Consider the following 17,854-nt stretch of genomic DNA (forward strand, 5'->3'; position numbering starts at 1 on the left):
GACTTTGTGTGTTGAAACAGCCCATCACTGATGGGTTTGTGTGTTTTATAACGCCTACAGCAACTATCCCCAGGTCTTTTTTGCACATGGGGGGAAGAAGCCGCGCCCCCGACCCACACACACACAGGTAGGGGGCCGAGCGGCCGGCCCGCCAGCCCGCCTGCGTCCCCCCCACTCCGACTTTCTCCAGTGTGCCGCTGCCTCTCATTGTGTGCGAGCAGCGCAGTTGGTCTCGGATCTTTGCACAGACACGGGACCCCCCCGACCTTCCCCCCTCGGTCCCTTGGGCTGGGAGGCAGGGCGGACCGGCAGACCCTCCTGGCACATGGGGCTTCCCTGCTCCCCCAGGAAAGCGAGGGAGTGTCTCTGAAAAGGACAGCCACGCGCCACTCCGACCCCCGACCTCTATCTCCATAAAGCGGCAAGGTCTCCTGGCAATGGCAGACAATGGGCCCCTTGCACACGCTCGCACCCCCCCGCACCCCCCCACACACCCTCTGTGCGGTCTGCGATTAACTCCTGAGAGCCCGAATCTTAAGCATGGGAGCACAGCCATTGTCTGGCCACGGATGCAGAATTGTCGGGAATTTGTGTCGCGTTAAGGAAGACCTGAGTCTGGGCCCTGTGGGGACACTCAGGGCTGGAGCAGCTCCTGTGGTGGATGTGGCCAGGTACAGAACCGCAGCTGCATCATAAAAACCTTTTGGACCCGTGGCACGAAGAGCCATCCCCCTGAAAAGCTGGCCGCCTCTGCCTTTCTGGAGGGTCAGTCCCTATTGCAAGATTCTCCACCATGCTGAACTTCAACCTTAGGAGCTTCAACCTTAGGAGCTTCTTGCAATGTTTCCGGCACCGTGTCCCCCCCGCCCTTTTGCCTTCAGTCCTCTCCATCACTGGAATTTGCGCCCCCAAGACGTGCCAGGTTTGCCTTCTGCATCAGATTTACCTTCTGGTCGTCTAAGCCTAGGCCAGTGCTCAATCCTGTAGGGAATTCACCCCTTACGGAGTTGTTTTGACTGCCTTTCAGCAATTAATTTGCAACTAAGATTGCCTCGCACCAAAAGCTCAGCCGAGGGGCGGCAATCGCACTGCCAGTGGCAACTTTTGGACCTTGAGAAAAACAACTTCCACTTATTTCTAGAATCCACACTCATCTTTCCTATCTTCATTTTTCATTCCTTTGGCAGTAGCTCACCAGAACCAAAATAGCCTCAAACAAATAAAACCGACCTGTGATTTGGGAGGAGTTTTCCCTTCCTAAAACTAAAGGGGAGATTGAAAAATAGCGACACACAGAGTTATCTCGGTTTCTCATTTTTCTAATCTCAGGTTTAATTTGTCCTGAATGTTGAGATTTGTTGAAGTTTGTTCAAACATTTGAACATGATGTCGCACACATCTTTCCAAACGCACATGATTTTCAAACCATGTGAGCCTCTATGTCCATATTTTCCCTGTTACGTTGTCTGAACAGAGTGCTTTTGGGAACAGTGATTTCATTAATGTGACCACATCATTCAATTTCTATATCTCAATTTTTAGGCATGTACTTTCTCTTTGGAGACCTGCACTGCAAAACTCGGAGATGAGCCCGTTGTGAAGGTTAGCCAAGCTTTGCCTTGCATATTAGTTCAACATTTCAAGGCTAAAATTGAATAGAACCTGAATGTTTATTCTGAACTTACTGCCCAGGTATCGTTATAATGTTTTCAGAACCTCAGCAGGTGTTTCTTACCGGGTTCCTTGAATTTTAAGAGACTATAAGCAACCCAAAGACGTGTGCTTCATTCTGGGAATGATCAACATTAACTGCCGTTTGATGCCAGCTCTGGATTTTGAAGTGTCTTTGGTCGCTTCCCCAGAGATTGTACTTAGGAAATTTGCTGTGATGGTTTATCTTTTCCAGGCTCATTTGCATAAGGTGTCCGTCAATTGTGGTTTATTAAGCACACCGCCCCAGTATGTCACAGCAGAGAAGTGGACAAGTCCCTGCCCCAAGGAGCATACAATTTGAAGTTCACAAGAGGGGAAGTGGCGGAAGAACGGGGAGGGAACTGGGGGCATGGGACAACAGGGAAGCGATATGGGGTTGCTTCATCTGGGTGATGGTTGGGGAACCTGGAGGATGAACCCAAGAGTTCACAGGAGAGGTGCGTCTTAAGGGGAAGGATTGAAGGAAGTGATTGAGGGGGCATCTCATAGCTATTCCGGGGGGCCATGTCAGGCACAGGGGGGTGCATGCAAGGAAGGCCACTTGTGAGGCTGAAAAGGTCACAGATATTGGGAAGAGGGGCTACGCAGGGGCTTGCACACCAGGTGGCTTGCACGACAGCTGCCAGACCCGGGCTGCTCGGGGGTTCTGCGTGAGCAACTATCACTATTTGCAGGACTGGTCCCAAGCCTGCGGGAGCACCTGGCCGCGCGATGAGTACCCAGCGGGAGCCCCGGAAGAGCTACGTAAGGGCGGCTCTCGGCTCCAGGCCTGGCTTTGGTGAAACCGGTCTCTGCCTGCCCCCCGCCGTGTTTCATGCTCCTCTGTCCCGCCGGCAGGTTCAAGGCCCTGCACATGGCCAGGACTCCCTGGGTCTTGCCCCGATGCTTCTGGTTCCTGCGCTTGGCCGGCTCCGTTGCTACGACTTGACTCGCTACGGAACCTGCAACTGGACGTGGACTGTCTGGCCTCGGGTCCCGGCGCCTCGGTCTGCTCCCCCGCCGTCCCCAGCGCAGCAGTGCTGGCATCCGAGGTAGGCGCCCCACCAGGGTGATGTTTCTTTGTATTTCTTGGTTTGAAATATTTGGGCACTGCCCCGCAGTCAAGCGCTCCGGGGGGCAAGAGCCACCCCCTCATTTGCCCCGTGCTGTGGCCCAAGCAGTGGTGGGGCAGAGGTGCTGCGGCCACTGGCCAGGACAGGGAGAAGGGGAAGTGGGGGCCCCTGGGGGGAGGCTTGCTCGCCCCCCACAAGCTGGCCTGGCACTGCCCGTTGGGCTCATCTCCTGGATCCACGTGTCCTCGGAGGCCATGGGCAGGTGCTGCCGACTCCGGGCCTGGCTGGACGGCACCAGAACGAAGCCGAGTGTGCAGGGAGAGCGGGGCTGGTGGAGAACCTGGCCCATGCTCCCCAGCCAGCGCAGTCGGGCACGCTGGAAGCCCTGCAGGACCCGCGTTCCGCGCGGCCGCGGCGAGGAGGCTCTGCCGTGGCTGCTTCTGCACCAGGCCCGGCGGGGAGCTCAGCCCTCGGGCTGGGACGCCCGCGCCCGAGTTGTGGCCCCGGCAGCCCGGCGGGCGCCGGCTTGGGGAAGGCGGCTAGCCGGGGCACGCCGGGAGTTGTAGTCCGGCACATCTGGAGGGGGGCGGCTGGCACGGGCGCAGAGCGGGGGCGCGGAGGAAGGACCGACCGGCGCGCGGCTCCGGCTCGTCCGCCCCGTCTCCGGCCCTTCCTCCTCCTCCTCCTCCTCCCCCCTGTCCGCGATCGGTCCCGGCCGCGCCCCGTTGGCCCGGCTGCCCGCGCCCGCGCCCCTCTCCCGGCCCGGGCCGCCCCCGCTCGCTCCCTTCCGCCGCCGCCGCCGCCGCGCGTCCCTTGGAGGCGCTCCCGGATTCCTGCCGGCGGGCGGAGATTGGCTGCGCGCTCGGCGGGCGGGCGGGCGGCGGCTCCAGCCTGGCAGGGGCGCGCGTCCCGCGCTCGCTCCTCCCTCGCCGCCTTGCGCGCAACCCTCCCGCGGTGCGCCCCGTCGGGGCGGAGAGGCGCGCGGCGCGGCGGCTGCTCGGGCCTCGCGCGCGGGATGCCAAGATGCCCCCGGGGGCACCGGCCGGGCCGCGGCGGCGGCTGCTGCTGCTGCTGCTACTGCTGCTGCTGGCGGCGCTGGGCTGGCCCGGTTCCTCCTCCCCGGCGGCCTCGTCCGCCGCCGCCGCCGCTGCTGCCGCCGCCGCCTCCTCCTCCTCCGCCGCCGCTGCGGCGGGCCCGTCGGAGCGCACGGCGCTGGCGCGGGAGCGCTTCAAGGTGGTCTTCGCGCCCCTCATTTGCAAGCGGACGTGCCAGAAGGGGCAGTGCCGCGACAGCTGCAAGCCCGGCAGCAACATGACGCTCATCGGCGAGAACGGGCACTCCATGGACACGCTCACGGGCTCCGGCTTCCGCGTGGGTGAGCAGGCGCGGCGGCGGGGCGGGGGGCGCCTCTGGGGTGGCCGCTCTTCGGCCCCTCTCCAAGCCGGGCGGTTGCAGAGTGGCTAGCCGCGAGAGGGTTAAAGCAGCCAGCTGCGCTTTGGATGCGGGAGGGCCGGGAAGCCGTGCCTGGCCGCCGGGAGGCCCCTCCGCAGCGCGGTCGGGTCGGTCTCCGGCAGGTGCGGGAAGCAGCCCGGCCCGCCTCCCTGCCCGCGTGCCCTCCGGAGGCGGGAGTTCCTCCGCAGTGGGGCCACCAGGCCGGAGGCTCTGCGCGGGGCCACGAGGAGCAGGTCCTGCGCCGAGCTCGGTGCCTGGGCAAGTTGGCAGCAGGGAGGGGCCCGGGGGAGCTGCCTTGAGCCGCGGGGGCTCCGACGTGGATCTGGGGGTCCCCCCTGGCCAGCCGCTCCTCCTGTGCTCGGATCCGGCCTTCCGTAACGTGACATGCTGTGGTGTGACTCTGGCTCTCCCCGCGGGGTGAACAGAGCCAGAGACAGGGAGTGATGGGAGCCGTGTCCAGGAGGCATGGAGGTTGTAGTCCTGGAGGACAACAGATCAGAGGAGGCGTGCTGTAATTTTGGCGGGATGGGCGGTGTTCCGGCTTTGCGAAGGGGCAGTGGAACTTAACTTGGCTTGCAGGTGATTTTGGGGGTCGCCTCTGCTCAGTGCTGCTTATGGTGCTGGGAGTTGCCACCCAACCCATCCAGAAGGCCCCAAGGTGGGGGCTGGCGCAGGCTGGCACCTCAGTTTCCCCAGATGCTGCCTGGCTTCCATCAGAAGTTTGCATGCCCTGAGGTCTTGACCCTAACCTTAAACCTTTGTGTATGGGGGGCATCCGAGTGTGAGAACCTGAGTCTTGAGCGCTGAATTGGTCAAAGTGAATCCTCATCTGCAGGAACTCGGGGGAGAGTGAATCATGCTTCAGTTTCAGAGGGAGGACTGTACCACTTGTGTGTTTGCTTGGGGAAGTGGAAGCCTTGGGCCTTTCCCTCTCAAGGACACAATTTTGGATGCTGTTTTCACATAACACGTGCATTTGTGGGTGCAGACTCATGGCCAGTGTTCCTCTCCCCCTCCGCTCTCTTTCTCTCCCCCCCACCTCTCCCCCACTCCCCTTCTCTCCATTCGCTCCCAGCCCCTTTCCGTTCTTCCCTCAACTGCTTTTGGCTGCTGGAAAACCTTACCTCATGCCCTGGTCCGTCTCTTGGGGGCCCGACGGCCTCCGGCTTGTGGCAGCTGAGCTCAGATCCGTCTGCCAAGCAAACACACACAGAGATCTGCGTGGCCTCACGGAGACAAACACGCAGAGGCTGCAAGGGCGTTTGCTGGGATAGACCGGAGCCAAGAGGGACCTGGAAAGTTGCTTTGTGGAAGCGGGAGATCACCGGAGCCCCCTCGCCTCTTCTAGGGCGGGGAGCGGCCTGCAATGACATTGAGCGCTGCGGTGCTCCTCTTTCCAGGTCTGAGTTGTGAGGTGCGGTGCCCTTCTTTTGGAGTTGAGCCGGGGGGCTCAGATGACCCCTTTTGCTGGGCCACGGAGGTAGGACTGTAAGCCGCCAAGCTACACAGAGTTCTGTCACTTTGTCCAGGACCGAAAAGGAGCAGGAAGGTGGGCCAGTGCGCGAGGGAGGCTGAAGCGGGAGACTTTCAGCCAGGAGAGGACTCGCAGCTCTGCGACAGGTCCCCAGCTCCGTTCCAATTCGTCCTCTGAAAAGAGAAGCGGCCTCTTGCGGTGTTTGTATTAAAGGCGGATCCCTCAGACCTAGTGGCCGCAGCAGCCGGCCCTCCTGGCATCCCCAGCTTGCCCTCGGGGCTTCCGGAGAGGCCACCTTCTCTTCCCCTGGTCGTCCTGCCCCAAACCAGCAATCATTTAGTGGTTTCTTTGCTTTGGGCAGGTTGAAAGCCTTTTCCTGAGGCGTAATCCCTGGCAGAAGGTCCTTCCCAGCTCCAGCATCTTCGGGTGTCTCTGGCCCCGCCCTGTTTGCCCGAGACTCCGCCCACCTCTGGGAGGTGGACCAGGGAGTTTCTCCAAAACTGAATTTGGCCGCCTGGCAGAATTGGTTCCACACCCCCCCCCCCCGTCATAAACAAGCAACTTGGCTCTCTTAAAGACTGTTAGACGAGGCGACCAGACAACACGCATTCAGTTTCTTTGCAATTGCCACCCATCGCCAAATAGAAAATAAGATTAAAAGGGGGGCTGTGGCACACGGGTTTCAGTCCTGGAAGACACTCCGTCTCTTTCAGCTTTCAAGGAAAACACCACTGGAAAATATTGAAATGTCCCTTTTGAATCCAGCAGCCGCAGTTGTGTCTGGAGAGGCTGGTGGTGTGGGGAGAGCCGCTCTGCTTTCCGTGGCCTTTCCAGCCATCCAGTGCCCCAGTTTGAATCGCCTGGTGGCTCAGGGTGAAAAGAGGGGGTGCCATGGAAACGCTTCCTTGGCTAGTCTGCGTACAGGAATGCGGGGTAGCGCTTAATGTCCTTCCAGCTAATGGAATCCAGAGGTGGAACCTTGGCTTGGAAACTCGTCCTGCCGGCCAAGAGCAGGAGAGAGGTGGAGGTGGAGCCTCTGGGAACGTGCAGAGAGCCAAGAGCCCGAATCCTTCCAGTCCCTTTTTGGATCCAGGCCAGAAAGGGGGATACAGGCTCCCCTTCCACACTCTCCCTCCAGCCCATGTTAGATTTGGTGTTTTCTTTCTGCGTCGCCTGCCTCTCCAGAGTTTTGTTTTCCTCACACAAAAGTTCAAGATACCCGCCGCTCCCAAACCCACAATGTTTGTTGAATCTGCAGCTGAGGAAGGAGGCTGGCGGCTGACATGCTGTGGCGGCATGAGGAAAAACCCTCGCCTCTCCCCGCTTGACGGCGTTCTGTCCTGGGTGCCCTCATCTCGCTCAATCCCAGCCGTCCCCAGCCCCTGAGAGGTCTAAATTCCGAGGTGGGACTGCCTTATCTCGGACCACCTCCTTCTAAGATAACCCTGTCTCGACATTTAAAAAAATGTTATGGAGCTTTTGAGATCTTAATGGAACATTGATGAAAGTGCTGGGTTCTATCCATGTGTGTCTCGGTAAGGCTGGGAAATATTTTTTATTTTTCATTTATTTATTTTGATTGATAGCCTGCCCTTTTCCCTCAAATATCTTACCTGAAACTCAGGTGAGACACTGCCACTCGGTTTAGAAACCCAGCGAAATGGGCCAGTCTGAAGCACTTTCCATTCTGGTTAATGCCAACCCTCTCTCGATCTTGGATGCAGCTTTTAGTTGCCGTAAACCCATCCCTGCTGCTTAGGATTCCAGTATCGCACAACATCTTTGTGGTGTTTGTCACACCAAGCGGGGGGGGGGGGGGGTTGGTTTGGACGGCAATACAGTCCCCCCATTTATTTAGGGACTTTCATGTCGTGTCAAACTAGGTGCGCACGTTGTATCAACCTTGTGTTGTAGGTTGCCTGAGATTAGACCTACGAATTCTGTCCCCAAATGTGATGCCACGTTTCAGCAGCTGCAAAATTAAGTGTTACAGCCCCGAAACGGCAGAGCTTGCCTAATACCGTATTTGCAGCCAGCAAAGGTTTGATGCTCCTGGTGAGCTGCTGAAATGGAGAGGGGAAAAAAAGATTTCAGGAAAACAAAGCACTGGAAAAATTGACTCCTTACATAACTGCCTATACATCAAAAGACTTGTAATGGCAATCTGAACCTATTCAGAAACATGAGGGTGAATCTACATTTTTCTTGTTATAATTCCCTACCCATCGCTTATCATAAATACTCTCTTTTATTTGTGAAGCTTTTGTGGTTTTAAGAACACAATTCTATCTGTGTTTAGACAGAAAAGAATTTTTTTGGGAGGAACCATGAGTTGTAGGACTTTCTCTGTCCAAAATGCACTTGGATAGTGCCATAAATGTTTGTTTGGCCCTTTGGTGGCATTTTGGGGAAATATGTTGAATATGGATGTTACTCATCTATCTTGGTTGTTTTTCTGGTTTGGCTCTTCTTTGGCGGTGCAGCCAGCTGATGTGTTTCCTTTCCCTGTTCAGCCGCAAAGCAGAGTTTGGGCGGGGAAGAGCCGGGATCGGGATCGCTTGGCTGTCTGGCCAGGCTTGGCCTTGTGTTTCTCAGGGGAATCTTGTCTTGTTTCCTCCTGTAGCCTTGCCGTGGAGAACAAAGAGATTGGAGGATCTGGGGCTTCTTGTGATCTTGGCCTCCTTCCCCACTCCTGGAGCTCTTGCTCCTGAGCACGTGCAGAGTGCTTTTCAAGGCGCATACTTCTGGGAGGGCAGAGTTGCCAGGCCTGGGGGGGGTGGGCTGGAGGCTCCCTTGATCACCAGCCCTGCTCTTTCTAGAAAACACTGACAAAACTTGAGGGGAAGCCCCTTCACTGTCCCCAAATGCCCCCCAGGTTCAGTACCTGGGAACGGCGTCTGTCAGAGCCTTGCAGAGTCTGCCAGTCCCGGAGATCAAGGGCACGGAACCTCTTTCAGTCCGGGGGCCACAATTCATTTTGCAGAAGTCCCCGGGGGCCGCATTCCTGGGCCAGAGGGTCATGCCCAGGGAACCCTCATACTGACCTTCAAGCCCCCCCCCATGCATGTTTAGACTGACACTCCCTCCCACCCACCACACAACTTCCCGCGTTCCCCGTGCGGCTCTCGGGTCCCTTGTGCGTGGCACTCCAAGCCTCTCTGGTTTGGTGATAGGCTCCGATTGTGGTGCCAGCCCCAGTGCGTCGCTGCAGCAGTGAGTCACGGGGGTTTGTTTTGGAGGCGGCCGTCTCATGTTTGCGGGGATTTATCGCTGAGAAAACAAGTCCCACAGACTCAATTCCCAGAGTGCTCCAAAGGGAACAGCAAAGGGGGGAATCTCCTCCCACTCCCCCCATATTTAGGGCCACATCCTGCCCATCGGAGCAGTATAATCCCCTCCTCTCTTCGCTTGAGAAAACTCCCACTCCGGAGTCCCCCTCACAAGCCCCCCTTGCTTTCCGGGAGATGCAGGTATGCACCTGCCGGCCTCTCCCGGATCGTGGCGCATCTGTCTTGGCTCGGCAGATGATTCAGCTTCTGAGTCATGTCTGAGTGCCTTCCCCCCAAGGCGCTGGGCACAGGGCTTGAGCGGGGCGTGTTTGCCCTCTTGCCTGGCCAAGGGCCACCCTGCGCTCTGATGTTCTTGGGGTCATTTTAATTGATTCCTTTAATTCCTGTGCTCCAGACAGTCCTGCGGAAACAGAGATGCTGTCAGGTTTTCTGTCCCCGGACATGATCTCTTGGGATGGGCTGCTCAGTGGACTAACTGAAGATGCCAGTGAGGGAAGAATGCAAAACCAAGCAGCATTTTTGCTTGTTCTGTTTCTGCCTTGCCTTTCTTCTGCAACAACCCCAAGGGGGGTTAGTTAATCCTCCATATTATCCTCACAACAACAACTCTGCGAGGTTGGATAGGCTGAGAGTCAGTGAGTAGGCAAACGTCACCCAGGGACCTTCGTAGCTGAACGGGGTGCAGAATTCTCATTTCACGTCTGAATCACACTGGCTTTCTGTGACTGCAGCTTAAAGCTCTTAGGAGAGACATTTTGGACTGTGCACATGGGAGAAAACACTGAAAATTCTCTACATGGTGCCTGGAAGGAAGGGCCACATCCGGCGGTCGTGGCCACCTGGCGAATCCGGAAAAGGCCAGATCTGACCCCCGGGTCGGTGAGGTTCCCCACACCTACCCAGATGGCTGGGATCTTTCTTGCTCCAGCCTGCAGAACACAAAAATATGCGAGGCGGGTTTCTGTCCTGGGCTAAGGCAGCAAAGGAATTTCTGCACATCCCTCCTGAGGGAACTCAGACAAAACAAAACCGAAAAGCACCAACCAGCTTTTCCTCGCCGGATCGGATCGCTCCTTGCATAGCTGGGCTCTGTGCCCTGTTTGTATTTGGGTTTCTTTGTTTGTGTTTTTTGTGAATGGAGGCATCTGAGCTAGAAGAGCTCGTGGGACTGTGGCTGATGGATGTGGCGGCTGCTGCGGGGGCATGTGTGTCCCGGGGGGCGCGGGGGGGGGGATTTGCCAGCCTCCTGGATGCTGACTCAGGGCTCCGGTTTTCAAAGCAGTGCCGTGTTGTGTTGGCCTAAATGAGACCTCTCTTCTCACACTTGGACAGAAAGTCGGTTTTTTTCTGAGCGGCTCTGTTTATCCAGAAGCTTTTCCTCCGCGTTCGGGCGTGTTTCTGAAATGAACGCCCCCACAGGCACTTGTGCAGCTGGAACAAAAGAAAATTCTTCGAAGTTGTGCGATTTTACAGCCTCTGCAAGCTTGTTGGTTCCACACTTGGTGGACCTAATGCTTGAAGTCTCCAGGTTGGAACATAAAAACATGCTAGGAAAATATTCCCTTCACCTAGAAAGTGATCTAATTCAACTTGATCCTTTCACTTGTTCCTAGTAAACAACAAAACTTTTTCTTAAGTAGGTCCTCTGTTTAATTTTATTTATTTATTTATTTTTGTCCTAATATTTGACCTGAATTATTTTGCGGGTTGGGAAATTCCAGCATGCTTAATGGGATTTGTTTGACTTTCTCTAGACATTTTTACTGGAATACTTGTAAAATGTAACCATAACAACATATATTTCCTTTATAGTGTTTCAACTTAAGGCGAAAATATACACAAAGTTGTTAAAAGTGTTGACAATGATACATTTTATGCTGGAAGGGCTGACTAACTCACAGAGTTAATTCCATCCTCTAAACTTGTTCTGGCAATTTCGATTTTTCTATCACTGCCTATTAATGTTATTCTGCACAGGGACATAAATGTATTTAGTATTAACAGATATTAATACATTTAATACTTAACACATGAATGTGTTAAGTATTACATGTATATCCTCTTTCCTTTTCTAAGCAACCAGATGGGTGTTATTAATCCTCCTTTCTGCCGTATCCTCACAACTCTGTGAGGCAAGTTAGCATAAGAGTTAGTGGGTGGCTCAAAGTAATCTGATCTGCTCCCAGGCCAATGAGGACTAGAACCTTGTCCAAAAGCTTCGTGTCTGTTCTATAGGTGTTTTCCCACTCCGTTGTTGGGGAGCACAACTTGAAAAATACAAAGGACAGCTTCCCATTGATGGTTCCTGATGAACTGAGGAAATGGAAAATGTTTCTGGCAAAAATAAAGTGCAGCTGAATTTTCCAGAAAGTGTTCCTCCCTGTATGACTGGCCTTATCCCAGAGCGAAGCCTTTCGGGGTCTTGGGCAAAGGAGGGCCTTTCCCCTCACCTGCTACCTGGTCCCGACTGGTGTCCCGTGCAGGCGAAGGGAAGTTCTGCTTGGCCGGGATCTGGCTTCCCCATTCGCTCCTCTTTTGGTGGAATGCCAGAAAGCTGGACTGTGAGTTAAGCATCGTCCCCAGAAACCCGGAGGGATAGGGCTTGAAGTCACGGGGAGCACTGAGCATGTGAGAAGAGCCTTACCGCCACTGCTGTGAAGGAGCACAGCCAGCTCACGCAGAGCCGAGACGTGCGTCCGGTGGGCAGGCGTGGATGGCGAGGCCTCGAGGCGTAACCGGCGCAGCCAGCGGGGAAGGAGCGGGGGCTGTAGGCCAGAACCACGGGTGGCAGCCTCCAGCTGCCCTTGGCGACAGAGCCGTGCTCGGGCACCGCCGAAGGGGGGATGTGGAGGCTGGGGGCAGGGCGCCCCCAGCCCCCCTGAAGTTAACGTGTCTCGGTCTCTCTCCCTCCATCTCTGCTGCCCCACCACTCCAGTGGTTTGCCCGCTGCCCTGCATGAACGGCGGGCAGTGCACGTCCGGGAACCACTGCCTGTGTCCGCCGGAGTTCACCGGGCGCTTCTGCCAGATGCCGGCCGGGCGCCACGGCCTCGCCCAGCAGGCGCGGGGCCCGGGCGAGGAGCTGCCCGTGGAGACGGGCTCCACCAAGCACGCCATCTACGCGGTCCAGCTCATCTCGGACGGCCACGGCGACGCGCCCTCCGGGCCCGGCTCCAAAGGCACCGTCAGCCACTCCACCTTCGTGGTGCCCCTCGGGCCGGGACAGCACTCCTCCGAAGGTACCGGGAGGGCTCCGCGGGGGGCCGGGCGGGCGCCGGGCCCCGGCGGCCCACCTGGATGCAGGGCCCCATCTCGCCTCTCCCGCCCCCCAGTTCAGGTGCACCAGCCGCTGGTCAACGTGCGGGTGCATCACCCGCCCGACGCCTCCGTGCAGGTGCACCGGATAGACAGCCTCAGCTCCGAGGGGGGCGGGCCGGGCAGCCAGCAGCACCTGATTCCGCACCCGGCCCCCAAGCCGGCCTTCACCAGGCCCCCCACCCAGAAGCCGCTGGGGCGCTGCTTCCAGGAGACGATGCCCAAGCAGTCGGTGAGTGAGCGAGCGGGCGAGCGGGCGGGCGGCCTCGGGGCGGACGTGGTCGCTGCGGTTGCGGGCGGGACCGGGGGAAGAAGGGGCAGCCAAAAAATCGAGGGATCAGACAAAAAGCCGGGCTTTTTTCTGATGCTGAAGAAAGCAGAGCCGGGCCGGTCAGGCCTGGGAAGGTGCGGTCCCCCGATCCTTGCCGACCGCAATTCTGGGCAGCCCCAGCTTGCATTGGCTGGTGGTCGGGGATGATGGGAACGGCAGTCCGACAGCAGGAAGCCGCTGGCTCCCTGCGGGGAAACATGCCTTTTTTCCTTTTGCCGTGCTGTCTTTCTGGAGTTAACATCCACATAGCCAAATGAGGATGATTTGAAAAACGTTGTGTGCTAGCAAAGAGATCATTAAATTCAGATAAGGGAAAAAAGCGGCTAGAAGCAACAATGCATCCAAGATTACAGTGGAATAGTCTAAACTTGATGCATAATAAACACAGAGCAAGGTCAACTTTAGCAGACCGAAACAGCTCTGCAGCTCCCGGCTGGCCGGAGAATTTTGGGAGCTGTACGACTTGTTCCCTGCTGGTCTGTGCAACGTGGGAGCCATGGGTAACGGTGTCCGTGCAGACCCCTTACATGGCACTGCCAGGATGCTGGCCTGCCCAGTTTTGGCTTAGTTTCTTAATCTACGTTGTGTTGTTCTTGCTTTTTGCTGATGCAGCCACGCTGCAAAGTCAGTCTTGCCTTCCGGGGCTCTCCTTATTTGGATTCCTTCTGCCCCATATTTCATTTCTTCGGTGCAATTCCGTGCAAGTTTAGGCAGAAACAAACTCTACGTGCAAGGAGTGGCTGGCCAGCTTTTTTTCTGAAATGCTCAGGTTGGAGTCTGTACTCCTTTTTATTCAGCCTCGTTGGTTTGCCTTCTGGGAAATGACTTGCTGTGTCTGGTGGCCGTTTGGAAAATGGGTCGGGACCACCTGCGGCAGTCATTTAGTGCCCACCGATCCAAAAAGGCTGGGTGCCCCTGTAGCCATGTGAATTAAATGGAGCCTCCACTTTCAGGACCAGTCTACCTGATTCATAGATGTTGGAGAGAGAGAAAGGGGCGGATATTGCCCTCTGTTTGGCTGGCAAGAGAGCAAGGGGCTAAATGCACCTTCAGTCCAACCCTGCATTGGCGATGGATGGATTTTTTAAAGTAGTACAGGAGAGCTAGCTGCATTTTTGGATAGATGGGGGTTGGACATGGGCAAATTGTAAGATGCCCAGCTCAGTTTTTTCACTCACTAAAAGTGGCAGTATGCATTTTAAATGATGGCGATCTGCACACTCCCATTCCATCAATGAGAACTAGCAACTTGAAATACAAAATTGAAACCAGCCTCTCTTTGGGGTGTTTTTTTTCCCCCCCATGCTTGGTGTGGAGATGTAAGGCAGATGTAAGGCTCAGCTGTAACAGGAAGAGAAATGGGTGGAGAGGGGAACGTGTGAAATACTGTCTGTTTTCTCTGTCTTTGCCGCTTCTCCCGGGGATGCAGTGTGGAAGCAACCCCCTTCCAGGCCTCACCAAGCAGGAAGACTGCTGCGGCAGCATCGGCACCTCCTGGGGGCAGAACAAGTGCCACAAATGCCCCCACCTACAGTGTAAGTCGCTCCTTTGCACCCCCAGAGGGGCCGTCCCAGCTGCTGCCTGGGAGAGGTGCTGGATTTCAAAGCCCATCATTCCCAGCCAGCACAGCTAAGGGCCAGCCATGCTGGGAATGGTTGTCCAAAAACCTGGAGGGCACCCGATTGGAGAAACATCCTACTCCAAGCTGAGAGCCCCCAGATGTGCTGGACTACACGGCCCATCTTCCTCAGCTTAGCAGGGCACTGGCTGGGGATGGTGGATGTAGTAGTCTGGCACAATCTGGGGGCATTTGGTTGCGACTGTAATGGGGAAGCTCTTTCGGCTCGGGGGCTGCATCCCAGTGGTGGGCGGGACCAAAGGGGAAGGGGCGGAGCCAAAGGGGAAGGGGCGGGGCCGAGATGCAAAACCTGCCTGCCTCTAGTTCAGCCTCGGAGAGGAATGTTTGTCTCGGAGAATCGGGAAAACCGCACAGAAGTGGGGGGATGCGGGTGGCTGGGAGAGAGGGGCCGGGGCCGGGTTCAAGGGAAAGGGGGCATGGTCACTTGGGGGGCGCTGGGGGCCTGGAGTGCCCCCCGCAGAAGGCTGTACTGGGCCCTCTGGTCTGGGATTATGCCCTTTCTAGAGAGGTTGCTCTGCCACTCCCATCACGCCCCACCAGCATGGGGTAGGGATCATGGGAGCTGTAGTCCAGCCTATCAGGAGGGTGCAGGAGCTCAGTTGGAAAAGCTCGGTGGAGCAGAGCTGGCCAAGGGCAGCCGGGGTGCAGCTTCAGCTCAAGAGCTTCCCCATTCCAGCATCTTCCAAGCCAGGAAAAAAGCTGCACCTGTTGAATTCCTGCCAGGCAGGAGTGTGGGGAGCAGCAACGGAGGGAACCCTGGCCAGGAAGGGGAGCCCGTTCGAGAAAGGACCATCTGCATCGGCCCGGCCGTGCCCGGCTTTGCAGAGCCGATGTGGGGCAGGGACCGACTCTCCCTCCCCGCTCCGCCTCCCCGCAGGCCCCGGCGTAATAGTTTTTCCACTCCGCAGGACCGCCGGGCGAGGGGCCAGGCCTGGAATGTTCTTGGCCTCCTTGCTTCCCCTCCCAGCCCCAGGCGGCTGGCCGGCCGGCCTTCGCCACCTCGCTGGCCTGCGGGGGGCTGCCTGGCTCGGCCGTCGCCCCCGGCCTCCCCCTGACCCCCGCCTTCTGCAGGCATGTGGTGCGTGATCCCCACAACAGCAGCGAGGGGGGAGGCGGGCGACAGTTTCCTCTCGTCATCGCTGGCCCTCCCGAACATGTTGCCGCCTCGTGCTGGAGCGGCCGAGCCCGGAAAACCGGCGTGGCGCCCCTCCAGCCGAATCCGCCCGCCTCAGGCCCCACGGCAACTTGAAGGGGGCCTTTGCAGCCCCCACAGGCCATTGTGACCCACAGAATCACATTTCCAGGGGGCTCTTCCCGTGTGTGTCTCAGGGGATCCTCCAGATGTGCGTGCATCTTGCTCTTGGCTTAGTGGAGCAAAATGCGCAATCCAAACCGTGCGCCCTTCTCCCATCTCGACCTGAAGATGCTGCTGAATCCGGGGACCTTCATCTGGGCAAAGGATTTATTCAAACAGCGAGCTGGGAGCTTGCCCCTAAAATAAATCATGATTCTGGCCCTCATGGTTCTGAAGCAAAGCTTGATTTTAGTAGAAACATAGGAAGCTTCTGCTTGCCAGGTCACAAGCCGTCATTTCTTCAGCAGCTCCAGTAAGTGAGCCAAGTTGCATGCTGGTGGGAAAGCACACAGCGAGCGCATTAGATCAGGTCATCTTGGGGGAGGGTGGCTGAAGATCGCCTTCTCCTCCTCCTAAAATGACATTCCTGTCCCACTCCATAAATAATATTTGATCTACTGCTCTCCAGCCCTAATTGTAATGGAAATTACATTGTACATCTGATGCAGAAGTCCTTCTCTGCATAGGTACACCCAGATTACCAGCATTTATTCCCAGTTTCTTTATAATTTATTCCCGAGTGTGACACGCTTTTTCTGGAGCTATTGGAAGATCCCTGAAATAGGGGCTAGTCCACAGAGTTCTTCATTCTGTGGATGTGGGAAGAAATCTGGGCTTCGCAGCAGTGTGGGAGATGGAACTAAGGGGCCCATAAAATACGCTGCTTTCCGTTTGGGGGACGGTCCCTGCTCTGCTTTTTAGTCTCGCCCATCAGGGCGGCTCTCTGGTCCCGCCGTGCGGAAATGGCGCCTGTGTGATGCCTCCCCTTACGGCCCTCCATCGTGTGGGGGCTTGTGGCCGGACGGAAGGCAGGTTGCAGGCGTGTGTGAAGTTCTCTGAAGCCTGCGTTTTCTTTTTTCAGACTTGGGGGTGCAGAAAACGCACGGGATCGACTGTCCACAGGGCTACAAGCGACTGAACAGCAGCCATTGCCAGGGTAACACAAAACCCCTCTGCGCCCTTCGGGTCCTGGGGCTGAGACATGCTGTGGAACGGACGGAGAGGCAGCGGTGTTTCGAAATCCGTTCCATGGATCGCCGGCTCTGATTCCTTGTCTCGTCTTGGGCGGAATCGGATTTCCTGCAAATCCATTTGGACTCGTTCACGAATTCCTGAAAATGCACAGATCTTCCCAGCCTACACAAGTATTTTTCATGCTTTAGCTTATGGGGAAAAGAGGCCTTTTGACCCAGTGTCTTCTTATTTTTGCACAACTAAATTGGCACCGTGGAAAGTTTAAAAACTTGTCTGCAGGTGTTCGCAATCTGCAGCTTGGGGAAAGCCGGGCTGTTGGGGCGTCTGCAAGCCAGATGCCTAGAAATGCCTCTGAGTCCGTTGCATAGTCCTCCGTCAGCTCAGGCGCTTGGATCCTCCCCCTTGAAGTCCTGCCCTGAGCAGGAGCATGGGCTCCCCTGTCCCTTCCGACTCGGCCATTCCGTGATTCTAGTGCCGAGTTCCCACACCGCAAAAGCGAGCGCTGCACCGAAGGGGCCCCGGCGACAGCTGCCCCTGCCCATGTCCCCCAGCCACGGGCGCATGTGGGCCACTGGGCACCAATCCGGGGCCTCTTCCCCCCACAGATATCAACGAGTGCACCATGCAGGGCGTGTGCCAGGGAGGCGAGTGCCTGAACACACAAGGAAGCTTCCGCTGCGCATGCAAACCGGGACACGTCTTGGGTCCGGGACGAAGCCACTGTGTGCGTAGGTATCGCGCTGAGCGGGAATCTCCTCCTCCTCCTCCTCCTCCTCCTCTTCCTCCTCTCTCTCGCTCTTCCCCTCGCTTCGGCCCTCGGCTTGCCAGTTCTCTGGGCAGGTCGAATATCTGCTGCTGGGGAGCTGGGATGGGGCTTGGCCAGTGTCCGGCGCTGCGGGCACCTTGGCAAGCCGAGGGGCCCTCGCCGGCACCCGCACAAAATGGCCGCAGCAGGAGGCAACATCCCGAAAGGCTGAGGACAGGCACAGCGGGGTCTGGTCCCCACCCCATCCTGCAGTTCCTCGGAATCCGGTTTTTAGCCCCAGCAGAAACCTCCTGGGTAGTTCTCCCAGGTGTCAGGAATAAGTTTCGCTTGCGTCAGAGCCGGTCACTTCAGCATCCATGCTGGCCCTCCCCAGTCTTGTGGTGCTGTTGAGCTCACTGCGCATGGGCAGAGGCCTTCTCACCTGCAACGGTGTTGTTGTTTCTACATCGTGAGCGATTAGATTTATCTGTCACCTCTCTCAGGAAGTGCTCGCG

General features: G+C 57.0%; 1 protein-coding gene across 2 annotated transcripts in view; it reads left to right on the forward strand.

The window, feature by feature from the left end:
• Positions 1 to 3,980: 3,980 nt before the first annotated feature.
• LTBP3 (latent transforming growth factor beta binding protein 3) overlaps positions 3,981 to 17,854 on the forward strand; it is a 31,160-nt gene continuing 17,286 nt past the window's right edge. The window contains exons 1-6 of one of the 2 annotated variants that reach the window (XM_044448515.1): positions 3,981 to 4,140; positions 11,917 to 12,219; positions 12,313 to 12,527; positions 14,056 to 14,161; positions 16,482 to 16,556; positions 17,200 to 17,322. In XM_044448515.1, the coding sequence (XP_044304450.1) occupies positions 4,077 to 4,140; positions 11,917 to 12,219; positions 12,313 to 12,527; positions 14,056 to 14,161; positions 16,482 to 16,556; positions 17,200 to 17,322 (886 nt within the window). In that variant the 5' untranslated portion in view covers positions 3,981 to 4,076. The remainder of the gene's footprint in view (positions 4,141 to 11,916; positions 12,220 to 12,312; positions 12,528 to 14,055; positions 14,162 to 16,481; positions 16,557 to 17,199; positions 17,323 to 17,854) is intronic. The other variant, XM_044448514.1, reaches the window with a different exon arrangement.

This window comes from Varanus komodoensis, unplaced genomic scaffold (assembly GCF_004798865.1).
Source record: "Varanus komodoensis strain SLA01 unplaced genomic scaffold, ASM479886v1 scaffold55, whole genome shotgun sequence".
Taxonomy (NCBI): Eukaryota; Metazoa; Chordata; class Lepidosauria; order Squamata; family Varanidae; genus Varanus; species Varanus komodoensis.